The following is a 19,034-nucleotide window of genomic DNA, read 5'->3' on the forward strand; positions in this document are numbered from 1 at the left end:
TTCCTTTTTTTTTTTTTTTTTTTTTTTACATTTTTCCTTCATTTCCATCTATCCCAAAATAAATCCTTTGTTCTAACTACCAGAACCTGAACCACGTTGGTCTTTTCAGGTGCGCCAAGCCACCCACCCTCTGCCTGCAGCCTCTAAAGTCACTTAGCTGCTTCCTAGCTACGGTCTGCTTGCTCCCCAAGGGAGGTAAAAATTAGCAACATACCATCACGTGGTAAGTCTCCTTGCTTGGGAGACGGAGAGCTCTGCACATCGCTGACCTCAATTCCTTTTCTTTCCAGTGGAGCAGTTTTGCTGGATTCCACCTCGGTGCATTTGCTTTTTGGAGAATCAAAGGCAGAAGCTCCATCAGTAGCATTTCTCTTCTCCCTCTTCACTGCCGCCTCCTCCCTCTCTTTGTCCTGGCCGCTGATTTCAGGGATTTGCTCCAGCTTGCTGTGGTACAAGCTCGGGCTGCCCAGCTCTTTCTTGACCAAGTTGTTGCCACTGTTCCACTCCTCTCTCTTCTTGGCAGCCGGCTCCTCTTCCAGGAGGGAGGGATGCTCCTTCACCACCAGGCTGGGCAGCCCTGCGTGGCTCTGCTCAGGACCCAAGCTGCAGACAGATGTTTGCTCCTCTGACACGGTCATTGACCTTTTCATGGGAGCGCCCGGCTTCCTGGCTGTGGGGCTCGAGCACTGGGTCAGGCTGCTGTTAGGAGAGAGCAGACCAGTAGCGACGTCTTCTCTAAGCACCGGCTCAGGGTATTTATCAGCTAGGTTAAGGGTTAGGGGCACCGACAAGTGAGAGCACTCTGACATTGCACGTCTCATTGCCTTCCTTTGGTGGGCAGCCCTGTTCAGAAAATTGCCGTTGTCCACAGAGCCCAGCTTGTCTTCCATCTCTTCCTCCATTTCAGTGGGATTATTAAAGTCGCTACTTTTGGAGTCATCTTGTGCAAGCTCTACAGTGGTAGTTGGAGGTTCTGGCTTAGATGCCGTTGGGGAAGAAGAAAATCCACTCTGCACATAGTTGTCATTAACCACCCCAATTACACAATAGCTGGGGGCTCCATCTTTTTTCACCGTTGTTTCTTCCGACCCCGAATCATTAGGCAGGATAGGGTGGAAATTTGGATTCCAGACACTGATTTCCTGTTCCTTCATGTATTTGCTGGGATCACTCTCCGACACAGACAGATTGGGCAGGTTTGGGTCTGGCTGGCATTTGGTCTCCATTCCAACCTTACCGGCTGCTTTCTCCTGATCAGTGATGGCTTCATTTTTACCCAGCCCAGGACTGGGTTTTTCAGCTCCTGCCTGTCCCACATGAAAATCTGTAGTTTTAGGGTTTGTAAAGTTCCCTTCTGCAGAAGGAAACGTTTCAGAAATCAAAGACCAGCTCTCAAGGTGACCCGCAGCTGCCTGGTATTTTTTGCCTTGCACCTCAATTTCTCTTTTGTCTTTCTGAGCTATTTTTAGCTCTTTGTCTAGTTTTCCTTCAAAGAAGCAGAGCTTGTCCTCATCTGTGAAACCAGCATTCTTAACGAGCCCATCATTCATCGGTCCCCCTGAGTTTACATTCAAGCCAATCTCATTAAGCTTCCCCTCAGTCCTCTGCCATTCGAATTCAGTTTTGCCGAAGTCTTTCGGGGACTCCATGCAGCGGAAGGCTTCCGAGAAGCTCTCTGTGTTCTTGGTTTTGCACAGCTGGCTGTATTCGGAGAGCGATGCGGGCTGCTTGTTCGAGAGAGACATCTCCGATCGCTTCGTTTCCTCCTGTGCCTGCAACACCAGCTCCGAGCCAGCCGAGCTCGCAGGCTGCTGGCGCCGGTGACGACACACCATGCCCCCTTCTATTCATGACAAAACTCCTTCCTCCCCACCCCCTGCCTGCTGCACGCCTTCATTTACTGGATTCAGCCACTAGTTCAAAGGAAAACGTCAGGTTTTATCCTTTCGTTAAAAAAAAAAAAAAAAATCAAGAGGAATACACTTCTGCAACATAAATACCCATCTCTGGCTAGACACTAGTGGAGTGAAATTAGTGAAAAATCATTAGTGAAATGATTTTTCTGTGAGCAGCATTTCTTTGATAGTTACACCATTCAGGAAATACTGCCATCTCCTCTTTCTCTGTTCAATCTTATTATGGTCAGTCATTTATAAGTATTAACTCCTGCTGATAAACCACACTTAAGAATACCCAGGAACTAAGGTCAGCAATTTTTCTCCCCTAAAACAAAACCAAAATAAGGCCAGCCCTAAACATTACAGCACAGAATGACCTCTTTCAGCACAAGGGCTTTGTTTTCAGTGAGTTTTAATATGTTCTTCTGGAGTCAACAGTGATCACAAGTGTTGTTGTAATGAGGATTTCACGATTCACAAACCAGATCGCTCATACAAGCAAGCGGACAAAGCTGCAAGGGATGAAATGGGATGTCAGGAGAGATTTTATAGTTTTAAATACCGTGAACTTCATTTTTAAATACTTTTTTTTCAAGTGGTGTTTTCAAGTGGTGTTTTTTTCTATTGCACTTGATTTACACCTAGCATTGCACATTTTGCACTGATCCATTCAAAACCAGTCTCAATATGTTTTAACTGCACCACCCAGCCATCCTGCAAAGCCTCTCTCTCCAGCATCCACTGTTTCCCTGGTTAAACTGGGAGCCTACCCCAGAGGGCTGCAGATCGAGTATATAGATTGCTACTATTGCATTAGCACCGAACTGCAGAGCTGTCCTTTTTTCTTAAGTGCTTGGTACAGCTTAATCCTTGAGTAAGGCAAATTTTCTTCTTTGAACCAGGGTTACAATACTTCACAGACACATTGACCGCTACAGACATCAATCCATTTCAGTCCAGGAGAAAATTTTGTCCTTATAGCTGATGCAATAGAAGGACTCCCCTGCTATAGTTTAACTGAGCATAAATGTATTTTTACACCCAGAGACTGCAAGCTACACTACGCCCCCTGAATTTAACCTGCTGCTGAGAAATGCTACAATCCACACATTTATCTACTTGTATTTAAGCTTTAGATTTAAGACACTGCTATATTTAAAAACAATGACTAAGGAACTGTAAGTTATATGAATCTTTCATGACACCCTCTAATTAACCAGAACAGTTCCACCCACAAGCTTCACTTCTCCAAAGGCCTCAACAATTTTTCTGTACTTTAAAATATTCATAGGTATCTTGCTAGTGGAAAAACGGGACCTGAGCTCAAGGCTTGTCCTCTCTGTCATCACTGATGTAGAACTAATGTTTGCAAGCACCTGCTCACTCAAAGTATTCAGTCTGCTCCCCAAAACAGCTGACCTTGAGGTCATGTAATCCCACTTAATTACTGTTATTCGTTTATTGCTCTGTCCATTACAAACCAAGATTTTTGCAGCAAATCTCAATCCATTAGAAGTCACTTAATGCACATTACCAGGGGCAAGGGCAACTTTGTAAAGCTACCTGAAACCACCTAGGTCTTTTTTTCTTTTTTTTTTTTAAATGCAAACAGCTACCACTTATAATAGAGGAGTAAACCCATATTGATTTAGGGGCTGGTACTTCAGAGCCCAGTGTCACAGAAGAGACGTGCATCACTGGAAAGAAAAGCTTGACTCATAATGTCAATATGCAGCCAGAAACAATTACCACCGCTACTTAATTTTATTTTTTTTTTTTTTTTTAATGTAGGAAATGAGCCATATTCAATACCTGGGATACTCAAAAGCAGGAGAATGCTTAGCTATGAAAAATCTCTAAAGTCATCTAATATTTAGAATCTCAGGACATTAATGGAGGTAACATAGATTTCATACAATGAGAGCTTTTCAACAGCTTCACCCTGTCCATAGCATGTGGTTTCCAGACACCCATTCTCATTTCCAGTGCCCTAGCCTCTACCTTCTCCTAAATGCAATTTTTCCTTGAAATTTATTAACATTCTGCCTCTGAAGTTATACCATCATCACTATGCTTAGCATTCAGCAAGACCAGAAATTGTCAACATTCACAAGGGATGACCAGCAGCCCTGACACTGGAGCTTTAGTGCCAATTCTTCCTTTAGAATGCTTCTTAGAATCCTTCAATTTTCTAAAGAATTGTAAGAGAAACTACTCAATGAAGAGAAGGAGGAAAGGGTGGGAGGCTGTTCAGAAAACAGGAGTTGGACAGATTTTCAAACACAACTCAAGTGAGGAAGGGCCCATGCTGAAGAGGAGTTGGGTTAGGAGAGTAAGTTAGAGACTCCCTAAAGGAAGCCCATCCACTTTTACCCTTACTTCAACTTTGAGGAAGATTTCATATTCTTCAAATATCAGATCTGGGGTTTCACAATCCTTCTGCCTCTCCACTCCCTTTCTTTGTGAGAATGTGTCAGATAATAGCAGGGAAATAGTTATAAGCACTTGTGAATCCAGCTTCTGGATGTGGAGATTCACCCACTGCCTGGAGCTTCTCACAGCCTTCCAGTGTCAAGACTCTCACAGGGAGGAAGGTTACAGTTTGCTTCTTCACATCCCCTTATCATCATTAAATCCTGTCTTTTCTTACAGGTAGATTAACACAAATAAGCCTGTCAGGGAAGCTGAGCACATCCAGCACATACTTCAGTACCAACATTAAACACCTCTGTAATCATTTACCTGAGCTGCTTAGATATATTTTGATGCTCATATTGGATCTCAGAACATGAGTGCTTTCCAAGGGAAGACATACCCATGTGCTGAAGAAACTGCAAAGGATCCCCACCCACTGCACTGGGCTTTCCCAGGTAAAACACAGCTGTCCAGGCTGAGATGGTGTCAGTGACCAGAGCAGACCAAGATCACTACATCAGCACGTCACCACTTAATACCCAATCTGCAAGCTTCCAGCCTCAGCAGATGAATCAGCCTCGTGTTTCTATTTTTGCTTCACTCCCGAAGCTATTACTTATCCCTTCTAATGCCTTTGCTTTTTTTTTTTTTTTTTTTTTTTTTTGCAGTCCTTTGCACTGGTTTCTAAGGCAACATCACTTTTCAGGATGATGAGCTAGTCCTTGCCAGCATCGTCAACTAATGTGATCTCTAATTAAGTGTTATTACCAATAACAGCCAGTGATCAGACTGACCAGAACCATCAAGGACACGCTCTGTCTATAAAAGCCAAGACCATAAAACTGCCAATTACACACTCAAGTCATCTGTATGTTCACACACACACACACACACACACACACACACAAGCAGCAACACAGGAAGCCTGAAGCCTGACACTGCCCGCTGAACTCGCATGCTTCATTTCTTCTCACAGTCTGGAAGCAGCCAGGCTAAAGAGGAAAATGGTGACCTGGAATATTTCATGTTCTGGCCATCGAAACTCTGCACTACAAGCTTATCATTTAAAAACCGGGGAGCCATGCAATATTTAAACACAATCTAGCAGGTTTTAGGACACTGACAGATCAAATCCCACTTACTTTCCAATTTACATATAATACATTAAAAATCCTAGTAATCAGCCAAAACCAGAATTAAAACACACTCAAGAAGAGCACTTCCAACTCAAAATATTACCAGCTGTTGTAAGAGTAGTTGACAGAGGAAACCAAAAAGAGGCAAAGCAAAGCCAACTGAATGATACACAAGCAGTGAACCAGCACCATCAGCAAGGAAAGATGAGGCTTGAAATTCAGATACCCACTGAAAGTTCAACACCACCACTAAGGAAATGTGTTCAACATTCTTAACCTGGCAGAATTTACAAACAGAAGTGTATTTGTTTTGCTCAGAGCTTTTCTTGAAAATCTGAGTGTCAAGGATGAGCAGTAATATAAAATAAAGAAAGAAAACAAAGCTGAGGGAGCCTTAGCCAGAGACTACGGGGTGTCAGCTTAAAATGAGAGTTGCTGCATGAGACTGTCCAGCTAGAGAAAAAAACAGTATTGACATAACACAGTACAAACCCAACTATTAAAAACCAGATGAGCACATGAAGTCAGTTATAACTGTTTTGAGCAACACTTAAAGGAACATATTCAGAGCTGTGCACTGATTCAGCGGAAGACAAACATGTCTCTAAACACTGCAAGCTGCAGATATGCAAAAATGTCCTCTAGGCTCAACTCACCTTTTTGTTACTGACAGAACTGATACCACAACGAAACTTCCTCTTAAAGTAGAATCAAATACAAACCCACAAGTGCAAAGGTTTAGGGGGAAAGCAGATAATAGCAAAGTTCTCTTGTTGCTTCATAAATACGTTTAATACTGACATGAGTATTGACTGGGGACATTATTTGGTTTTCACTTCTCTCATACACCTAACTAGGATAATTAGCAGGTCTTAATTAATGACCAGGCTGCAATATGATGTTATTCTGACTGTTTCAAAAAGCTTATTAATGTAGCACTGTTACTATGAGGTCCTTGTCCATGACTGCATTTGCAGTTATGATTTCAGGTAAGATGGATGGACACAGCCCACCGCCCCATCGCCTTCACGTCACTGATTAGCTCATATTAGACAAACCCAATCGCAGTTCAAGGTCCCACAGGAGAATTACAGGCATGATATGAACAAAAGGTTACTGTGGAAATGCCAAACCAACAATATTATAATGACACCAGTATAATGGAAACCAGTCAGGAAAAGAAAATATTTAGCAAGACAGCTTCATTGTGGCTGTAAAAGAAAAGCAAATACAGTAATTAAGCAGGGATGGCATTTCTTGCTTTTAAATGCATCTTATTTACACACAAGGGATTTAGAGCTGTCATATTGAGGAATATGTACTGTATTACATAGGGCAATTGTGCCAATGGGCTGCAAAGACAGCTTGTCATCAGCTCTGCTGAAAGGACGGGCACTGGAAGGATGCCCACAGAGGGCAGCAGCAGAGACTGTGATGGAAGCTTTTGAGGGAAGAGAGAAACTAAGCATCAGATGACCGCTTCAACAGGCCCCTCCAATCCATGTTGGGGAAAATAATTCAGAAGCATAACTGTCTAGACCACAATGTGGTTATGCAATAAGCACTTTATCCTGCCAGCACCGAAGCCCACAGCATTAAGTGCTGGAGCATCACTACAATAGACATACAAAGATGCCCCTTTCCTGAAGAGCTTACTCAAATCAAAAAAAAAACCCTAAGAAGATACAAAACCCCAAACACTGAAGCAAATTGATTTCTTTTTTAGAAATAGACTATTCTTTAAAGACAGATTGGAAGGAAAAAAAATAAAATCTTTTGAAAGTCTCAGTGTTGAAATACAGCTTGAGGAGTAAAGGGAAGAGGGATGGCAGAAATCAACACTGGATGACTGAAAACCTTCCATCATTTCCTCTGTTAACCATTCCTCACATCAGATCCCCAGCCCTGCTTCAGCCAGGGCACCTGCTTGGAAGTAGAGATTTTAGAACAATTTAGAATTTCCAATTTTAGTCTTAATTCCATACAACAGGTAACATAAAGGCTCAGTCACATTTTAAAGGCTGATAATGTTGAGGTGTTTTGGTTATCATCTCAGCTGCCTCCTGACATTAAAAGGTATAAAATAATTTTCCAGAAGAATCTGGGGCAGTTCTTACAATGGCAACAACAAAAATGAGAAGTTGAAATAAATCCAGAAGATAGATAAGGGATTAAATTCAAATTGCATGAACAGTCTTACATCCAATGTTTCCTAACTTCAAGCTGCAAAGTCAAAATTAGAACAAAAAAAAAAATTCAGAAGTTTGCAGGCCTAGTTTATAAAAGATACATACAACTTTCGTCAGTGAAAGAAATCTGCAGCATCACGGTTGCCATGACTCCCAAGGGAGCTGTATGGCAAAGCTCGTGCCTATTTTAGCAGTTCATGCTGCGGAGCTGATGCATTCAGGAAAGCCGTCCTGTTATTCTAGAACACACAGTGTAAGACACGGGGGCCTGGCTAAAGAGATTTTAGTTACTAAACTTTAGCAAAAGATCCTCCGAAATACCTACATGCCTTATTCTGATAGGTCACTGACTGCCTACCAGGGGAAAGAAAAATAGCTTATATGGGTAGATACTAGGTGTTGTGGAGTTGGAGCTTCACAGTTCGGCCTGACAAATACAGATGAAGTGTTGGCCAAGTCCTAGTGACAGGTTAAAATATAAAACCTTTGAGCAGTCAATTGTTATCTGAACGAGAGGATGAACGGGCACGAGGAGGGTACGTACAGTCCGTGGCCCCAACAGTTTACTGAGAATTGGGACTAAAATAACCATCTCCTGGATCCCTGCAGCTCCTTCCTCTGTCCAGTGAACAAGGACACTCATGCTCGTGGTCTCAAATTTTGACCCAGCGCTAAGGAATCTGGTGGAGTTGGGAACGGTCAGAGTGAGGTCCATGGTTGGGCTGGAGGAGCTTCAAGGGCTTTTCCAACTCAGAGGTTTCTGTGAATCTCAACACCTCTCCCTTCACTGATTTCTGCTTTTAACTTGTGTTCAGCTGATGCATGAATTCACTGTTTCAACCCTCAGATCCAGCCTAAGGCACTTCCACACCAGTTGTGCCAACTTAGGGATTCAGTCTGGGGTTTGCTGGCGTTTTGCGACTCACTGAACAGTTGCTTTGTTATGAGTTGGGCAGCGGATGGAGAGACAAGCTTCAGTAGTATCTGGATGGCAAAGTAAATCTGCTTCCCTGCTCCTGTGCTGCTAAGAGCTTGACTTACGCTTTGTCACTCAGCCAGATGTTGTGTGGTCACCATGAGGCTGCCCAAAGCTGTGCCAGGGGCTGGAGCTGCTGCCAGCACTCCTCAGCAGCCCAGCACCTGACAGCATGTGGATTTAAACTGCTGTAGGAACATGTCAACCAACATGTCACCAAAACAAGCTCAGTCATTCAGAGCTTCTCTTAAAAAAAAAAACCCCACAAAAAAACCACCCGAGTCTACAAAGTGCTGAAAGGACAAAAGCAACTGAATATTGTTAAAGTCCTGTGCAAACTTAGGGCAGGCCAACTTACAGATGCAAACTATGTGCCAATTTATTCACACACTGAGGTGCTACTCTGAGCCAGGAGTCCTTCAACTCTGTAGACAATTTACCTGTGCAAAACACTCAGGAAGCGCGTTTCTTTTTGCTTGGATCTGCTACTAAAATTCTGCTCCCTTGAATACAGCAACGGAAAATAAAGACTTCTAGCAGACAACTGAAAGGCTTTAAAGAAATTGTTTTTAAAAAAGATGCTGCCTTTAGCTTCCCCTTTATTTTGTAGCATCATGCACCAAAGAACATTACTTCTGCAGGCACAAGTTCATGCAGAGAACACCACTTTCACTAAAATAGAAGTACTTCAGGTTATGCAACACTCATTAAAATTACAAAACCTCTCAAAAACCTGACCAGCATGTTAAGGCGCACTTGAGCTCTATGTTTGTTAAGTTAGTGGCTGCATCATGCAAACTGGCAGCGAGGAACTCCACAGAAATAGGAACAGGAACAAACTTTCATGCCTGATGACAAGGTAAAAACTAAGAGCGCCTAAGGGCAGGGATAAACTTCCCCAGCCCATCTCAGCAGACTGGAATTCACAGAGAAGATGCCAATTCTTCCGGAGGAAGGTTTAGAATGAACAGAAGTACAAGAATGTTTTTTATTTAATCACTACCCATACTATATTCTCCATTTCAAAAATTCCTATGGAAGTCATTAAGTTATATGAAATGAATTCAATCTCATTTTCTATGAGCACAGCCTATTGACAACAGCCAGGGCAAACAGTTCAAAATGCTTACCAGTCCATCCATAGTCTCAACATAGAGATAAAGTCTTAAAATCTCTATTGTTTTGTTACAACTCTGCTTTAGTAAAGCTTAAGTATTGTAGAAGAAAGCACATTTTGTAAATGTAGCCATTCAGAGTAGCTTAAGATAACTTGCCAAATTATCTTAAGATTGGCCAGTTGCAGGAGGAAAAGTAGATGGTTGTAGTTAGCCTGAGGTAGGATTAAACCCAAACCCTGGAACATGGCAGCAATGGAGAACATCTCCTACCACAGCAATCCTCCATTCCCTGCCCACCAGTGGCACACAGTGACCACAATAATTCACCATTGCACCACAGATGAAGGTCACTTTCAGTCTCAGATGACAAGAAGCTAACGTAACTCAGCACCAAAAAGTGCAATTTTACTCAAGTATTCTACGGTAAAATTAAATCTGAATGAATAACAAAAAATAATCAAGAGTTGTGGAACTTCGACCAAGCTGTCAATCCGGGGAACTCTGGGAATTAGCACTGTGAGACAGGCAAGCAGAACCAACAGCCTTTTAAGATCAGCCAAAAAAACCCAGTCATGCCACACTCGCTTGTGCCACATGGGATTAACAATTACGTATTCATGCCAACACACTGACAAACAGCAAGGTCTTGCACACAAGCTGCCTGGATTACTGCTGCTAGTTCGAATCGCAAACACACACCTTTTTCTTGCCTCTGCCGGCTCATACCAGTGGGTTTCAGCTGCCTTTGTTTCTCTCTGTCTGGAGCAGCAGACCTGGCTGGCAGAGTTGACACCCCTCTTGACTTCGTGGGCCTCATGTAGCCTTTTATCTGTTCTGCTGCTTTAACTCGCTCTTTCTTTGCCTCCTTCGCAGCTTTTTGTTCACATTCTTCTCCTTTTTCTTTAGTTGTGTCTTTGGGTTTATCTACTTCAGACTTCAAGGCAGGGGCATCCTTCAGGTGAGCATCCCCACCATGAGCAGCATCCTCTTCTGCAGGCTGAGAATGACCTTTATTCTTATCTTTAGGACTTATTTTGGTTGTTTGGGCAGCTGTCAGATTTAAACCAGCAGCCTCCTCAGGTGCTTTATTGTCCAGACTGCCTGGGTGCTTCAGTGAGCTCTGCTCACCCTCCTCAGCTCTCTTCTCCACCAATGTTTCTGCCACAGCGGGTGAAGCAGCTGCTTCTGCTCTGCTCTCCCGTATCACCCCAGGTTCTGGGGAAATGCACACAGTGTCCTTCTCTCCAGACGAGACAGTTTCTTCTAGTTTCTCTACCCCTTTGGCACCTCCAGAGGCTGGTCTATCTTTTGCATCTGACACCTTCTGAGGAAGGTCTGAGGAAGTGTTGTCGGTGCTATGCTTTTTGTCAGTGGTTCTTATTTCTTTATCATCCACTTCTGTCACGGAAGAAGGGTGAACTTTTTCCTTAATGTCCTGTTTAATGGAATGATCCAAAGGAAGCGGTTTACCTACCTCACCACCATCCCAGGAACCAGCCTCTTTGGTTTTACCATCTTTCTTTGCAACCTCTTTTGCAGGCTCTTTGTCCCCCAGATCGATTGGCTGCTCGCAGGATTTCTGCATCTGTGTTTCCTTCTCAGCATCAGATGCAGGCTCTTTGCTGCTTTTCTCTGCTACTGCTTCAGGAGGAAGCCCCTTACTTCTTACACCCTCCTCTGTCTGCTTTGGGAAGCCAGAAGAAACATTGCCAGTGTTATCAGGGCCAGTTACTGCAGTCTGAGCAAGGGATTCGAAGTCATTTCCTTTATTATTCCAAGGCATTCGAGGGCCAATAGGGAAGTTTTTAATATTTCTGTTTTCATCTACAAAATCCATGTCTTCCATTCCATACTCCATCTCAGATCCCATGGGAGGCTGCCCTTCACTCCTGTTTGGTTTTGTCTCTAGAAAAACAGGCCGCTCAGAGGCATTTTTAGCTTTTTTACTACTTCCATCATAACCTCTCTTTTTAGATTTATCAGTAGCTGTGGCCAGAGTGTGATCTGCCACTGCTGGATGCTCTAGGATAGGAAGTCCCCCCCTGCTACTGCAAGGAGTGGGACCTTCTGCTTCAGATTTGTCAGTTATCTCCACGTTATGAGGAGGAAACATCTCTGCACCTGCTTTATGCTCCAGAAGAAATATCTGCTGCAAGTTAGCCTCCATCTTTTTGCATTTCTCTTTACTAGTTTTGTGTGATTTTTCTGGCTCCAGAGGCATAGCAGGAGCTTGTACTTTAGTAGTATCAGTTAGGTCACCTAGCACACTCACTGAAGTACTAGAATCGGCCTCTTTGCCTTTATCAAAAGATTGAGTTGGTTTAATATTTCCCACCTTGTCACCTACCGCAGGGGTGTTACCTGGACCCAGTACAACAGAGTGCTCAAGACTGTTTTCAGCCTTTTTGCCTTTCACATCTCTACCTTTTTTCTTAGGCTTGTCCACCACCAGTTCCCTGGTTGGACTGTGTGCCACAGCTAGGTCCGTCTCGTGCTCTGGGAGAGGCTCAGTTGTATCTAGTTCCTTACCTTTACTCCTGGGCCAAGTTTCTTTAGCGTTGACTATTTCTGGCTCTGATGTCTCTATTTTACGACCTGAAAGAATTGGCTGATTAGTGAAATTTCTAGTGCCACCCTGGACTTCAGGTTTTTCCAGCACCTCTTTGGTTATACCTGTCAGATTCTCCAGCAAAAGCTCTCTTTCAAAACCAGACACTTTATTTTTACCAAAGGTCCTTTCTTTTGTGCATTCAGCCACCTTCTCTCTGCATGGATGATTGCTTGTTTCCACCCCAGCATCCTGGACAGCTGTCTGCCCCAAAGGACTTTTTTCATTTTTTTTTCTTTTCCCATCACTACACCTCTTTCTAAGTTTGTCCGCCACCAGTGTTGCATCAGAATTCATCACAACTGATTCACCCGCAAAAGTAGTTCCAGCCTCTTTGCCTTTATTAATCAAATTTACCTCTTTTGGTTTGCTGATTGTGTCAGCCACAGCAAGAAGCTTTGCTTCCTCTTTCCTACTCTCCAGCAGGAATGGTTGGTCTAAAGCCCCTAGATCAGCTATTTCATTTTTTCCAACAGATCCTTTAGGCTCCTCTTTTACCAGTTCAATTGGCCTTTGCATTTTAGTTGTATCTGATGTATTCTCCTGAAAACACTCAGCAGTAACACAGCCCCTCTCTCTGCCTTTATCACTTGAACTAACTTCCTTAGTTTTAGGAATTATGTCAGGAAAATTACTTGGGTTATTCTCAAGAAAGGGCTGCTGGAAGAAACTTCTTTCACCTTTTTTACTTCTTCCCTCACTACCTCTTTTTTTTGTCTTGTCAGGAGGATAAGCATGTGTAATGCTTCCTGACGGATGTCCCCTAGCAGTAAAACCTCTGCTTTTATCAGGGGAAGTTGTTTCTTTTATAGTCTCATCTGTCCTGACTCCATCAGTAACTCTGCTTAAATCCTCGGAAAGCATCACCTGCTCAGAGAAGCTTTTGATTTTTTTCACTTTCCCTTCACCACGCTTTTTTTTAGGTCTGTCCATCCCATGCACAATATTGGGATCTTTTCCAGTCTGCTGCTCTAACTCAGCAAATCCTTTTCCTTTGTTTTTATCAGGGGAATCTGCTACCACCATTCTGTCTGCTGCTTCAGGAGAGGTGGGATGTTTGGTTGCATCAGACTCAGCCAACAGAAGAAATGGCTGCTCTGAAAAACCATCAGCCTTCCTATTTTGTGAAGCAGCAGCTTCCTTATCTTTTGGTAAAACTAATGGTGTAACAGGCATTTTAGTAGTATCTGTTGGGGTCTTCAATACTTCCTCTGAAGTACTAAAGTCAACGGCCATGCACTTATTGGAGAATACTGGTTTAGTTTCACCAGCTGCCTTTGGCTCGTTCAGAGGCTTGTCTGACAGGGCCGCAGCCTCTAGAAGAGCAGGTTGGGCAAAGGATTCTTTTTCAACCCCTTTGCTTTTTTCACAACTGCCTCTTTTCTTTGCAGCTGCTTCTGGTGATCCACTGGAAGGCAGAAGCTCATGACAGACAGCGTCCTCGAATGCATCACGCCTGGGAGATGGGCTCTCAGCCTCCTTCTCTTTATTGGAAAGGAGCAGTTCTGAAGGTTTGGTCTGTAAAGGAGTTTCTATTTTGATCACTTCTGAAAGAGATGCTGTCAGGTCAGCACGTTTTGACTCCTTATATTCCCTCTTCTCATTTTTATCCAGAAAATCTCTTTCCATAGGCTTGGTTGGCCCCTTTGCTGTGATGGATTCCCCCACCTTCGTCTTGCTCACCTGCTCCAAGGGAACCTCTTTTCTTTTGCATTTAGACTGCAGTATCAAACTGTCATCTCCCATCAAACTGTCACCTCTCCTTTCTTTTTTCATGACATCCCCACTTTTGGCATCCAACACAGATTCTAACGGCATGCTGGGTTTTTGGGCCTGCTGTCCTGGTGCTGGCACCGAGAAGGCATTTTGCTCATCCAGGATATGACTTCTAGTTATTATTTTAGCATCCTTTGGCATATCTGAAGCTCTGCTTCCTGAGGCAATTGACTGCTCTTTGCAAGCTTCAGCAGGCATTATGGGACAGACATCTGGTTTTTGCAATTCAACAGCAAATGGAGAATTTCTAGGAGCTTTTGAGACTGCCACATTTTCATCCCAGAACTCCATTGTTCTTGGCAGCTGGTTTCTCTTTTGTTTTGGTTTCTTTTTCTTTTTCTTCACAATGGCCAGAGAACCTTCCAAATCCCAGCTCTCCCTCGGTACATCTCTGCAGCTCTCCACAAACTCGGACTGCACACTGGATGGCTGCTCAGTCGCCTTTTTGTGTGAAACCCTAGTGCGAGGGGGTGTTCCAGCCACACATCCAAGCTCCCCTAGAGAATAGGGGTCTACTTTTAGGTCAGTACTCTTCTGGTGTGGGAGACCTATCAGACGTTCCTCTGGTACATCTCTAAGAGGCACTGGTGCAGGTTTTGCTCTGCCAAACCTGCGTTCACTTGATTTGTTAGCTTGCCTTATTTGTGCAGTAGGTAGACCTGGAATACAGGAAGCCTGCTCAAACATCAAAGCCACTATTTGCTTTATAAAAAAATAATAAACATACTATATATGTGATTTTAGTCAGCTAAAACAGTCCATACAGTCGTATATGCAGAATTTTCCAGCACTGATACCACACTAATTCTAAAGCCACCTCAGTAGGGCTGGGATAGACATTTACACGTAAAACCTATTTAAATTACAACTGATAAATACGTCAGTGCTATTTAAAAATACATAATTCCTGATACATGCTCTTACCCCACCAAAAAGCAACAGTTCTTGTAAGGACATGCTATTGCTTTTTTAAAATGCATTAAGGATCCATTTTGTCTTAGCAATAGAAGATAACAGATCCACTTTTTTATATCTCTAGCTGGCATCCTTTCAAAATGTGAAAAATAGAAGTTTAGTGGAAAGATGAGACTAGGGAAGAGAGAAGGGACGTAATGGGGAAGGGGGAGTAAAAGCACCAAGTTTCCCCCAGCACCCACGGTGGAAGCAGCGGAAGGCAGAACCTCCAGAACAGAAATCATTTGCTGTACTCCGTTACAGGCAGCACTAGGTTTCCTTAGCTACAAGCCACTGATTTTAAAGAGAGCCTCAGTCGTTTGTCAGTTAGCCCTGGCCCACAAATCAGCCTCCAGTCACAAGTGTAAGCAATAACAGCTCATCGGAGAGGCTGGGTTAGTGGAGCAGGAAAAAAAATTACATTTTCCTTTGGTAATTACAAAACTCAATTTGGAAGGAGGTCTTCACTAGGAATATTGTAATAAGAATTAATGGTCCTTATTAATACTAAAATAAAAAGCTAGCAGGAATGGCAAAAAGATGGTGAGCTTTTAAATTCTACAGCAGGAAAGATATAAGCCAGTCCCAGTGATAGAGCACTAGTAGCACCATATTTGAGCTTTTAGTCCGGTGAACATGGAGAGGAAAAGAGTATTTAAGAGGACCGGGATCAGAGGCGAAGTGCAAGCAGAATCACCGATGAAAGCAAAGAACCACGCAGCTGCCTGGTGCAAAAAAGATTTCCGCTTGCTCAAGTGGCAACGAACTCAGCAGGAAAAGGTGAATAGTTCACAGGGGATATTTCCATTCTAAAATTGAATTATGATTTATATTCTACCTGTGGGCTCTTGAAGGGCTTTTTCTTGGTGAGGTTCTGCATGTTGGACATGGTTGTGCTCAGGCTCTTCCTTTTGTTTCACTGTAACAGTAACATCCACAGGAGTAACAGATTTTTCCGGAAGGAGGTCTTTATTTTCTAGTACAACAGCTTCTTTTGCTTCTACTGGAACTGAAATATGAAAAATTTGAACAGAATGCTTCAGTTCTTATAAATATAGGCAACCTGCATTTTAAAAGCAAGCCCTTGGAAAGGGTATAGGTTTATTTTTAATAGGAATAAAAGTATCTTAAGATATGGGAGCCTACTATGTATTATCTCCTCACAATCCCATTTTAAGCAGCAATTTTATATTTTGGCAGACATGCCAAGGTGGAGGTATAACACGAAGCAGACTGTCTTGGGGTTTAAGCACAGGGACAGGTTTTAGTTTTGTGGTTTGTTTTCTTTTCCCTCTTTGTAATCAACCAAATCCAGACTATACTAGCTTCCCACTGGAATTCAAATCCAGAATATACCCCATTATCAGTCTGGAGTCCCCGTCTAATGCTGATTATCTAGTATCATACGCAGCTTCGAATATATTCATGCAGACACTACAAAATTCCTAGCTACACATAATTATAACCAGTTGTAATTTGCAAGACATAATTACATCGGAGAACAGTTCTATACGTAATTAAATTTATTTCAGTTTTAAATAGAAGTAAAAATTATGACAGACATTGGTAGAGCAACAATGGATGAGGAAGAAAAAGACAAGTTATATGATGGTAATTTCAAATGTTAAGACTACCACCTATTTCTAACAGTCCCCACGTTAGTGCACACTAACTTTAAATTAAACTTTTGTTGCTTTTTTCCTTGATAGGGACAGGAGAACAGCATCTGTGAGAAAGAACTTAGGTGGTGGGGCAGAATTAGGTGACAGCAAAGTCCTGGCTCCAGTTGCATACTGCAATCTGCGTTTCTCACCTGCTGGTTCTGAAAGGTGGCTTGTCTGCTCTGGAAGATGCTCCTCATGGTGGCTGGGAGGCAGCCTGCTGTCTTTAGCTTTCTCTAAAAGATCAACACAAGCTTCTGGGACTTTTGATTCTTGTTCCACATTTGCAGTTGCTTCTGCAGACAGAATGTAAAGAATAAAAATTGATATTATTTTTAATTCAGATCAGATTAAGCAACACAAAAAACACTTCCTCACCTAATTCTTATCTTCCACAAGAAACTAAGGGTTTTCCTCACTTTCCAAACAGTGGTAATCTTCTTTTTAGGATCACTTTCTACCAGCTCTCCCTTCTTGAAAGCCTAAGCCTTCTGATAAAGTATATCCTTCCTGTCTTGTCTGGTATTTGCATCTTCATTCATGCCCCTATGCCTCTCAGCTACTACATTCTACTAGAAATTTTTTTTGTTAAAACTTTTCTCTTTTGGAATCTATTCCTATCATTAGAGTATTAGAAGGTAAGAAAGAATGAATCTCATTCCGATTCCTTCTGCAATCAGTCCACATACACTACCTCTGCCCATTATCATTTGCTGTATTTTGACAGTAATTTTCTCTCCAAAAGGGAAGTGTCCTTTGAGAAATCTATGCAGCACAGAAAATCTATTGTCCACCACATGGAAAAAATGAAAATGCACGCCTTGCCACTTTGACACCTACAGTCATTTCAAGGAAATGTCACAAAATTATCACCAAAGCCTGTCAGTCTATTCAGAAACCATTTTCAAGATAAGAACCTTTGTCTGAAAATACTGTGTCCTACAGGATCTGTGAAGATTTCAGTATAAGCCAAGGGTGATAGTGATACAATAGTACTAACAGGGATGAACTGTCTCTTTGGCTGTCCTAAAAAACATACATCGCTGCTAAGAATGCCAAGTAAAAAAAAAAAAAAAATTAAAAAAATCATTAAGATATTCTAATTTTATATTTTATAAGTGAAAAATCCTCATGAAGCACCTCCTGTTTGTATCTTGACAGCAGAACTGAGCTCTGCTTAATTTTGTGCAAGGCATATCATAATCTTAACTGCTAAACAATTATGCTTTTTATTTGACAGTCTCACGACAATTGGGCATTGGTGTAGCCCTCACTGTGTGCTACCAGGGGTGTTGCTATTAGTGCTCTGCCAACTCACAGGCCTTCTCATACCACATGCCATGCTCTCACAGGCCTGAACGAAGCCTTTAAGGCACAAAGACTCACCTGCAGGAGGCTTGTCCAAGGGTGGCTTCTCTTGCTCAAGAGAAGACTCAGATGTCATCAGCTCTTCAGCTGCAGCAACCTTGGTGTCAGCTGCAGAGACAGACTTGGCTTCTGCAGGGGCAAACCCAGAATCCACAGCATGGTGATGATTGACTTCTGCTGCAGGGGCAAACCCAGAATCCACAGCATGGTGATGGTTGACTTCTGCTGCAGGGGTAAACCCAGAATCCACAGCATGGTGATGGTTGACTTCTGCTGCAGGGGTAAACTCTGCATCTGCTGCTGGGGCAAACTCAGAATCCACAGCATGATGAGATTTAGTATCTGCTGCCGGGGCAAACGCCAAACCCACAGCATGGTGAGATTCAATATCTGCTGCTGGAGCAAATGCCAAACCCACAGCATGGTGAGATTCAGAATCTGCTGCCGGGGCAAACGCCAAGCTCACAGCATGGTGAGGTTCCACATCTGCTGCTGGGCCAAACCCTGCATCTTCTGCTGCAGCAAACTCCCAACCTGTCGCATAATGGGATGTAGCGTTTGCTGCTGGGGCAATGCCAGTATCTACCACTGGGGTGGATGCATCGTTGGCAGCATTTGGGGGCTTGGCTTCTGGTGCAGGAGCAAACCCAACATCCACAGCCTGAAGAGGGCTGGCTTCTGCTGTAGGTGCAAATCCGGCAGCCAGAGCTTGAGGAGGCTTCACATCTCCTGCAAGTACAGACCCAGCTTTTTCTGCAGAAACGGACACGACACCCGAGGCAGGAACACAGGCTGCATCTGCTACAGAAACACAGATCACAGAAATCAACAATACAGAAGGTAAATACCTGACAGTGTGGTTTTATGACTCGAGAAAAGGGGACTTTCATTCCCTGTCTTCTTGTCTCTTAGCACCACTTACCCCTCCTTATGCC

At 43.0% G+C, this 19,034-nt stretch overlaps 1 protein-coding gene across 2 annotated transcripts in view; it reads right to left on the minus strand.

Moving 5' to 3' along the window:
- MAP4 (microtubule associated protein 4) overlaps positions 1–19,034 on the minus strand; it is a 130,279-nt gene that overhangs the window by 33,556 nt on the left and 77,689 nt on the right. For both annotated transcript variants that reach the window (XM_026841639.1, XM_026841638.1), the window contains exons 9-12: positions 18,118–18,900; positions 16,884–17,027; positions 15,909–16,079; positions 10,432–14,775 (exon numbers count right to left, since the gene is read on the minus strand). In XM_026841639.1, the coding sequence (XP_026697440.1) occupies positions 10,432–14,775; positions 15,909–16,079; positions 16,884–17,027; positions 18,118–18,900 (5,442 nt within the window). The remainder of the gene's footprint in view (positions 1–10,431; positions 14,776–15,908; positions 16,080–16,883; positions 17,028–18,117; positions 18,901–19,034) is intronic.

The sequence above is a fragment of the Athene cunicularia genome (assembly GCF_003259725.1).
Source record: "Athene cunicularia isolate RWA chromosome 2 unlocalized genomic scaffold, athCun1 chr2_part1, whole genome shotgun sequence".
Taxonomy (NCBI): domain Eukaryota; kingdom Metazoa; phylum Chordata; class Aves; order Strigiformes; family Strigidae; genus Athene; species Athene cunicularia.